The sequence below is a fragment of the Pteropus alecto genome, unplaced genomic scaffold, assembly GCF_000325575.1.
Source record: "Pteropus alecto unplaced genomic scaffold, ASM32557v1 scaffold312, whole genome shotgun sequence".
NCBI classification, from domain to species: Eukaryota; Metazoa; Chordata; class Mammalia; order Chiroptera; family Pteropodidae; genus Pteropus; species Pteropus alecto.
In genome coordinates this window covers 3,171,356-3,180,879 of record NW_006433948.1, presented here as the reverse complement: position 1 = coordinate 3,180,879, position 9,524 = coordinate 3,171,356, and the positions used below count along the sequence as shown (strand labels likewise).

Sequence of the window (9,524 nt, the reverse complement as noted above, 5' to 3'; positions counted from 1 at the left end):
CGCTCGGCACGGAGCCCGGCCTGCCGCGGGCACCTGCGCACCTCGTAACCGAGCCGGTGCCGGCGTGAAGGGGCCTGCTGCCCACTTCGCCCTCACCATAGCAAAGAGCAGGCGGCCTTGGCACCTGCTACGTGACCGCCATCACACACGCGCGCTAGAAGCTGCCATGGCGGCGGCTCCGGGCTCCGACCCCAGCAGCTCGTCTCCCCAAACCGCCACCCCCGAGCCCCGAACCGTCCCCAGGTACAAAGGTACCTTGAGGTGGCAGGGACCAGACAAAAGGGGCTTCTCATAACCCTCTCTTGGCAATAACCCCGTACACTTAGCTCTACAAGCCTCTTCCGTGAAAATGGAGCCCAGGTACCCCCACCGTAGCTGTACTTGACACCACGGGCTGCGGTTAGAACCGAAGCGTCAGTAAGGTCCACGACTTTATTCAGGGCACGAGTCCCTTAGACTGGAAATGGCAGAAGCAGATTCCCAAAAGACAGAAGAGAAAGAACAAGAACGTCCCCGAGGACTCTGCACACTCCCCCCCCCCCCACCTGCCTTTTAGGAAACAGACAAACTAGTCCACATCGGGTCCCTGAGGGGCATAATCCACAGAACTTGGCAGGCAAATTACCTGAAATTTTACTTTTTAAAAAATTCTCACTTATCTCTCTGAGGAAATAGGCGGCTGAACAGCCTGTCCTGGTCCCTGGCACATCGCTACTTGGTTCGGTTGCTCCCGCAAACAGGTGGCTGCGTCCCACCACCGCACACAGTGGCAACAGTCGGCGTGGAGAATGACGAGGCTGTGCCGGCGGGGAAGCCAGAGCAGTCCTAAGTGAAACGGGAACAAGCGTGAGTCGGTGTGTTGGGAGATGCAGGCCGCGTGTCATCTTAAAGGTTCGTATGCCAACCCCACCCCTCCGCCACACTTGGCTGAGAAAACAAAATAATTCTCAATATCACAGCTGCGCCAGGCAAATCTGGCTCTTTCGTTGTTTGGAGCTTTTCGAATGTAGGTCTCATCACTGGATGATCCCGTTATTCTGTCCAACACTCGATTTAACAGAACACAAACTACAGCAGCCACATTAAGGGCAAATCATTCATTTATTGTTTAAAGATCGCAAGACATCTGGGTTTCTGTAGCACAATTTAAATGTTTTACTTTTTTGATATAGCAGAGTATAATAAAAAAAACAATTAGTTTCCAGTAATATCTCTATCTCTATTCTGAATTAAGTCTTCCACAGACATGTCACCTGGAAACAAAAGCCTGTTACAATAAGCAAAGCTTTATCCAGAGTGGCGACTTTTCGTGCCAGGAAAACGTTCATCCCTGTAGGAGGAATGATGTGCTATGTTACACGGCTGTTAGCTCACAGCCTTGAGGGCACTGGAAGTACATCATCCTATTCCACGTTAAGTAGTTTGGTGAATTTCAAACATCAGTTTGTCAGCAACCATCTGGCAACCTTTAACTGATAGTTCAATCGGGTAAAAAATAAATTAAGAAATCCCTACACTGATGTTTCTTGATTTACATTGTTAAAAGGTACACAGTTCATTAACATGTAATTCTGCCTACGAATTACATTTGAGACTCCTTGCTCAGATTTTGGTTAATAGTAAGAACCTTTCAGAAATTCAAGTTCTTATTAAACAGTAATTTGTCAGTTAGGGTCTATTCAGGCATCAGCTGCAACTACAGAATAGGTGCACTGCCTCAGTGCTTTGGAAAGACATTATAATCTAGAACACTACTAGCAGACAAAAACATTATCTGTTACTGGATAGCATAAGTGCAGTACAGCGAGACAAAACATATATTCATATGTCGGCTTCTTTAAGCCTCAAGCCCTCAATCCTTTGTTGAAATTCGGTAATTTTATTCCTATGGTTTTTAATACCAAGAATTCAAGCTCCAGGAGGGCTAAAGTCTAATTTGTACTCCAAACCAAGTAGCAGTACAGTTCTCTACTATTGAGCCTGAACCCATAGAGACTTCACGACCAAGTCCAGAAGACAGTTATTACAGAATACCCTAGAAGGTCCGAAAAATAATTACTCATATACACAGCTGGTCCTTCAGAGCTTTTTACCTGTAACATGTTTTCTGATGAAAGTTATTCAATGTATTCGCAGTAACTGTGACTTACTGATCAAATATTTGAATACTTATACTTACCTGGGATTTCATTTCTGCAGACAGAAATAGGAAGAACAGGACTCACTTAAAAAAAAAAAAAACCTTAGAAAGGAAGGTAAAAATCTTTTCACACACTATCACTTCCGGAAGCAGCATAGAGGGGCAGTCGAAGGTAAAACACTGGTGAGAGAGGTCAAAACCAGGCCAGAAAAATCTACACATCATCATCATCAATGACAGTACCACAACCGTGCCCTTCATAATCAATCATTCCTAAGAATTTGCATTTGGCACCAGATGGTGTGTTTTAGAGAAACACTCTGGGATGTTTTTCAACAGACTTGGTTTTGCTAGCTGAGTTACAGGAGAGATTAAAGTAGGGGGAAGGGAAGAGAAGGAAATGGACCGGGAAAAATTTCTGAATCATCATCTAAACCAGCAAAAAAGCACTGATAGCTCCAAATATTAGGTCAGACACTAAACAACTGATATAGGCTCGAGTGGTTTATAAAACCTATAAAAAGACTACACCAGCCAAGTCCCCATTAATCTGTAGAGTTCAGAAACCAAAACAAGGAGCAACATTTTAGCTTAAAACCTTATCAGAAGAGAATCATACACACTGCACATGAATAAAAACACCTGAAACCAAACATTTTTAAAAGCTCCAATACCCCAAATATAAAGAAAAAAAATTAATTCTGAAGACTTGATCAATCCATGGAATCACAAACAGCGCGACAATCGAGGTCTCCCCTCCACAGTAAGCATCCTACGGAAGACCAAGAGAGAGCGGTCCTTCCAGACCTCTGCACCACCTGCTGCCGCCACACTCTATGGCGATTCCTTGGAGAACAGCGGTTTCCCATCTCTTGTCTCTCCCTAGCAATGAAGGGAAGTGAGTCTGGCTGTGCTATTCTATTATCATTATTGTGTCACCATTCTTCAACATGATACTGTACAGATAAGAAGTCTGTCATCTAGTTCCCTTTCCCCCAGAAGGTTGAGGCTCAGGTACAGGGCGGTTCTCCTGTGCATAGTCTTTATTTAGGCCGACTCTGTGACTTCAACGGGCTTAATCATGTGATCAGGTTTGTTGCCAGCAGCATAATGCTCCCACATCTGTAGATAGAGCCGCTCTAGTTCCATTGTGTACTGTTTGGTGTTGAACAGAGGGCTAGATATTCTCTGCTTCCACACTTTGCCGCGAATCTTCTTCAGGCTGGGCGATTAAAACAAAAAGAGAGCGGCAAGTTTACAAACAGGGCGGAAACTCAGAACTCACCCCAATAAATGCTTCGTCACCCTTGTGGTAAAACACATGAGCAAACTTCACACCGTTTTCTCTTCTGACTGGCTCCTTTAACCCGCTGCTAAAAAAGGAAAGGATTACACCTAGCATGATGCTAGCACCTATAATCGAGTTCGCCTTCGTGTCCTCTGGAAAAAAGTCGTTCTTTCCTAAACAAGTATACCCAAGACACACCACGCTTACTCCGTTCCGTCTCGTTCCTACCTTTGAAATGAAAACAGGAATCGGCAATGACACGTGCCTTTTCCTACGCACTATTGCTCAGAATGCAAACTGCTTGCCCTTTCAGGGAGCGATTTAGCAACGTGTATATTAAGAACCCTAAATGGTCATAACCCTCTGACCATCGATAACATTTTTAAAAATCTATTCGAAAGAAATCATCGGAGATGCAGACGCCTGGCCACACAAAGAGGTCCACGGAGGCACTCTTCACGATGGCTAAGGCACAAATATTCGTTTATGGGCATTTGAAGGAAACAGGAAAACAAGGGGGAAAATGCACTATGTCAACGAAGCTGTTGATTTAGATATTTTTTTAAAAAGGTCGTCCTTTTGTCACCAAGGGTGCGGTTCTGCTCAGAAACGGAAAATGCAATCGGCTCTGGGAATGGGGGGATCCTCTCTCCACTCTGCTTCTGAATGTATCATTTGCCATGAGATTATTCTTATAGGGAGGGAACTATTACTTTAGAGCCAGAAGCTGGAACACTCCTGTGAATTTTTAAAATCAATAAAAAAGCTGCTTTCATGTTTGTTGACAGAACTAGTAAAATGGCTGCGCATCTATCTGTTGGCCTCAACCTGATCATGACCATATTATAATGCTGCTGTCCAAAAAAAAAATTTTTATGTTTTTAAAAGTTGTTTGTCAAGAGGAGAACGGTTAAACTGGGACATCCATACAATGAAATACTACTCAGCAATAAAAAGGAATGAACACTGATAAAAGCCAAGAACGTGGATGAATCTCAGAACATCGTGCTGAGTGAAAGTAGTCCTTAAGGTTATACACCGCATGGTTCCATTTGTGTAAGGTAAAACTAACTTATTGTGGGGAAATTTTTCAGAACAGTGGTTGACTGAGGGTTGTTGATGGGACCGAATGAGAAGGTGCATGAAGGAACTTTCTGGAGGGATGGCAATGCTCTCTATCTTATTAGGACTTCGGGTTATAAAAAAAGTGCTTGTGTGTTCCACTGTACGTAAACTCTGCCTCAAAAAAATAAATTAAACCCTAGTTAATGATGTCCATTCTGAAGTATTTAGGGAGAAGAGAACTGATGTCTGCAAATGACTTTGAAGTGTCAAATAAGATGACTGCCAGATGGACAGAGGAACAAACAGATGTGAGATAAAGTAAGCATAGTAAATGTCAGCGGTAGAATCTAGATGGTAGGTCTGTAAGCGTTTATTATAAAATTAACATTTTTCACAATAAAATATTGGGGAAAGTACTGTATGACGTCAACTACGTTCCAAAGAGTTTTTAAAAAAAATACACGGGGGCGGCTCCATAGTGTAGTGGTTAGCACGTCTGCTTTGCATGCAGAAGGTCCTGGGTTCACGCACCACGCAGAGGCATGGACCACACTCCGGGGGTGGCAGGCCCTGGGTATGCCTGGCCCCGGGTGCGCCAGGCCCCAAGTGCACACCACAAGCGTGTGGGAGGAGACGCCCTGCCTTCAGAGATCTAGTTCTTAAGGGGAAACGGCAACCTCCATGGATCGTGGGTGGAAGTGGGGGAAGGGGGAATTAAAGAGGGGAAAATAAATACACTAAATTATTTACTGTTGTTATCTCTGGGATGACAGACATGAATCTTACTTTTTTTTTAATGACTGGGCTCAAAATTTTCATTTTTCTTTGGTGTATATGATATTCGATGGAGACAATTATGAAAATAAATGCTAAACATCTGTTGATTGCTTACTATGTACCAATAACTGTTGTGTTTTATGTGGAACATCTTTTTTTAATGCCTGCAACAACTCTGCAAGGTAGGTACTATTATTTGTCCCCATTCTTCAGATAGAAAAACCAAGGCACACAGAGACTTATTTGTCCAAAGTCACAGAACTTGTAGGTGGGAGGGCGTAGATTCAAACCCAGGCAATCTGACTCAAAGAGGGTGCCTCTTTAAAGTTCTATATAATAAGCTACTTCTCAGAAAACCAGAGGAAAAAAAATCACCCAGAAAAACTTCAGTTAAAAGATAAACTGTATTTCATTGTATGGATAAGGAATCATTTATCTAAGCATCACCCCTCTAATTCCCGCCCATTTGGGGGCATTTAAGTTGTGCTTTTTTTTTTTTTCTTATGCTGCAGTGAAAATGGGGCATTATTAGGCTCAAAGCTCTGGGTTTTTTTTTTTTTTTTTAAGGATCTTAAAACTTTGAGGAAGGGGTCTACCAATTTACTCACCAATGTATGAAAAGGCCAGCACCTCAATGCTCCCTCATCATTGGTATCATGTTAAAAGTCTTTTGTTTTATAGGCAAATTATGGGTATGCCTCGATGTTATTTTAATTTCTACTACAGAGGCTGAAACATTCATTCTCTTGCTAACCATTTGTATTTTTAATTCGGGTGAGTTATTTCCTTCTTTACTTTCCTATTAATGGATTTAAAATGTCAATGTTCTTCAGTCTTTATATAGCAAGGCTATTAATATTTGACATTTTTTAAAAGATTTTATTTGCCTTTTAATTTTTTGACTTACTTTTCAATTCAGTCATTTACTCTTTACCTTTCAATCGCTTCATTCATAAAAGTTAGAGCGCTCTTCTCTCATCCAGAGATCATACAATTAATTCACCTATTTTATTATTTCATTTTATAACATCTATATTCTTTCTAAATTTCCCTGATTCTCTTCACTTTACCATATGATCTGTCCATGAAAAAAAGTTTACTTACTATTCTAGATCGGTTCCAAGTTTCACAGCTATGTCTTCATATTCTTGTCTACTTTTAGCAATAAGCTCAAGACAACCTAAACAAGTGAGCTGGGAAGCAGCAACTCGAGAAGCAAGAGTCTCTCCTGTAGTAAGAAAGAACAATTGCACGACTGAGAATGCAAATAGCACATGGTCATTACTGTTATTCATGTTAAGCAGCCACGCAATGTGGATGGGGAGAACGCGGCCCAGAGCTCGGACTTGACCGAGTCTCATTTTCTTATCACCCTGCCCTAAATGTGGCTTCTAGTATACACAGCTTCGCCTGCAAGGGTCTCCCCCAAAGGATATTCGAAGAAGAACGAGGACCAGCGCAATGAATTATCAGTGACTTACCTGGCATAGTCACCATGGGCGTTCCTGCCCAGAGGACATCCATCCCTGTGGTATGCCCATTACAGAGCGGCGTGTCTAGGCAGACGTCAGCCAGCTGGCCTCTCCTGACATGCTCCTCCTTAGGAGCAACGGGCGAGAAAATGATACGGTTCTGGGGAAGGCCCATGTTCTGGGCATACTGCTGTATGTTGGGTTCTCCTACTGCTGGGAAACGCAACAACCACAGCACACTATTAGGAACCCGCTTCAGGATCTAAAACAGGAAAAATGAGAGTAATTACTAATAGCGGCTCTGCCTTCTCCAGGAAGGTTGCTATAGATCTCTAATAATTCTACCACACTCTCTTCTCTTCACCCAGACAGTGGCCTACTGTGACCATAAGTCTTTCCTTCACGTGGATAAATTAGATCAACTGATTGTTAGTTCCCTTTCTGCTAAGCTGTCCCCAAAGAGAGTTAAAAGAAAGAGGAGACTGATCTAAGAAGGCATGAAACAAGCTACTAATTGGCAAAATCTGAGGCAGCTATGTCCTGCGGGAACTGATACTGGTAGCAGTTTGGTCGAGGAAGTAGGAATTTTCCATTTCAAATTTTAATTCCCTCACCATGACACATCAAATAGTTAGGTCACACTTGCCTGACTTTATTTGCCTAATCTAGATCAGGTGTCAGATGACTTTTTTTTTTTTTTTTGTAAAGGACCAGAGAACACAGCCGCATGGACTCTGTCATAACTGCTCAATTCTCCCTTGTCACTGGAAAGCAGCCACAGACAGTATGTAAACAGGTAGGTGTGGTTGTGTCAATAAAATTTTATTTACAAAACCAGACAGCGGGTGGATCTGGCCCAGAGGCCAGTTTGCCAACCACAGATTTCAATCTACAGCTACTCCATGTACCATACAAGTTCATCGTCCCTTCTGTGAAAGGCAGGGTAACAGACGAATTTCAGAATTCCGAGTATTTCAGGCTGTTAAAAAGTTGTACAGTACGTATACATTACCTAACACCCTCAGGGCAACTCCCTGTAAACAAACACATTAGTATCTCTGCATTTAGACGTAGGAATATTCATATTAAACAGAACAGAAATAGTGTAGTTCAGTTATTTTTGCTGACAAATTTGCCACAAACTTATGACGAAGCTTTTGGTTTTCTAATTTTTTTGAACACTCTGAAGTGAAGTTTAAAGGACAGTAAACCTATACTCATCTGTTTCCTCTAACCCTCCGCCCTCCCCTCCTAAGAAAAAAAAATGACATTAATCAAAAAGTAAACAACCAAAGATTATCTCCATTTGAGTTCTATGGAATAAGAACCAATTACGGATAGCAAAGTTTAAAATCTTCAGAGACCCTGCTTATGCAAACTGGTCTGATGATCTGAAAGGTCATAGCATGAATCGATTCGTTCCTGGGTTTTATTTATTTATTTTCATTTATTTATTTTAGGCAAGGCAACCCTTGGTTGACCTCACAGACGGCAAGGACCTTGTCAGCTTACAATCCCTTCTTTTTTTTTCTTTTACGCCCACAGCACCTGGTCTTCCTAGGTGGTCTCCCATCCAAGTACTAACCAGGCCCGACCCTGCTTAGCTTCTGAGATCAGACAGGATCGGGCTTGTTCAGGGTGGCATGGCTGTAGACATTCATTCCTGGTTTTAACTGTACAATATCGCAAGAATGTTTAAAATGGGTGGATGTGCATGACAGCTTTTGCTATCAGTTTAGACCATGCGCTGGCACACTACAGCCTGTGAGCCAAATATGGAATGTTGCCAGTTTTTGTACATCAAATTTTACTGGAACACAACTACACTCGTTCATTTATACTATGTCGACGGTGTTTTCCTGCTACAACAGGCAGAGTTCAGTAGCTGTGACTGAGTATGGACCGCAAAACTGAAAATATTTGCAGTCTAGCCTATAAGAAAAAGTTTGCTGATCTCTCTGCTTTTGAATATATAAATTTAAAAGGTTCATCAGGTGATATTTAGACACTGGAAGGACATCGATAATGGCTGAAAAAGCTGCCACTCTTATGAAGACTCAAAATGAGCACAACAGACTCCCGGGCAAGATGGCAGAGTAGGTAAACTCTGAGATTTCCTCTTCTCATGACCACATCAAAATTACAACTGAACTACAGAACCACCATCGCTGAGAACCGCCTCAAGTCTAGCTGAGCAGAAGTCCTACAGCTAAGGACACAGAAGCAGCCATCTCAAGCCTGGTAGGAGAGAAGGAAAAGCAGAATGAGCTGGCCCCATAGCCACGTGTGGCGATTAAAAATCGAGAGGGACATCTCAGCTGTGAAGGTCCCCCTGGAGAAGCGAGTGGTCCTGGCCTTCACCAGGCTCCCCTGTCTCAGGCACCAGTGCTGAAGGAGGGGTCCTCAGAACATCTGGCTGTGAAAACCACTGGGGACTGTGTCCCAGAGAGACAAAGGGCCGTGGGAGCTCAAGCCATGCTGCTCTTAAAGGGCCAGAGAACACACTGCTGCTCACTCCAAGCTCCGGCACAGGAGCAGCAGCTTGAAAAGCACCAGGGACGTAGGGAGAAGAACTAAATTAAATTTCTTTGGGAAGAGGGCTGGAGGTGTAGGGGTGGGGGCAACTCTCTCTGGGGACGGAAGTGCTGGAAGTGCTGGCGGGCACAACTGTTCCTTTGTGGAGCTCTCCTCCCACGCCCCACGCAGCAGAGGCAGGCACCGAATCCCTGCTCTCCACCAAGCAGACACCATCCACCCCGCCCTGGTGATTCCCTGAGGCGCT

The 9,524-nt window shown here is 43.3% G+C and overlaps 2 protein-coding genes and 1 pseudogene across 9 annotated transcripts in view; all 3 read right to left on the bottom strand.

Moving 5' to 3' along the window:
* The window catches only part of GCNA (germ cell nuclear acidic peptidase), a 23,440-nt gene extending 22,481 nt beyond the window's left edge, over positions 1–959 (bottom strand). For 4 of the 6 annotated variants that reach the window (XM_025044434.1, XM_025044440.1, XM_025044446.1 and 1 more), the window contains exon 1: positions 656–959. The gene's annotated coding sequence lies outside the window, so the exon portion shown is untranslated. Of the gene's footprint in view, positions 1–625 lie in introns of all 6 variants that reach the window. The other 2 variants (XM_025044436.1, XM_025044439.1) reach the window with 1 other exon arrangement.
* Positions 960–1,082: 123 nt separating this feature from the next.
* OGT (O-linked N-acetylglucosamine (GlcNAc) transferase) overlaps positions 1,083–9,524 on the bottom strand; it is a 39,438-nt gene continuing 30,996 nt past the window's right edge. For 2 of the 3 annotated variants that reach the window (XM_006908543.3, XM_006908544.3), the window contains exons 20-22: positions 6,752–7,004; positions 6,375–6,498; positions 1,083–3,362 (exon numbers count right to left, since the gene is read on the bottom strand). In XM_006908543.3, the coding sequence (XP_006908605.1) occupies positions 3,188–3,362; positions 6,375–6,498; positions 6,752–7,004 (552 nt within the window). In that variant the 3' untranslated portion in view covers positions 1,083–3,187. The remainder of the gene's footprint in view (positions 3,363–6,374; positions 6,499–6,751; positions 7,005–9,524) is intronic. The other variant, XM_015586741.2, reaches the window with a different exon arrangement.
* On the bottom strand, positions 8,279–8,397 carry LOC112477169 (annotated as a pseudogene).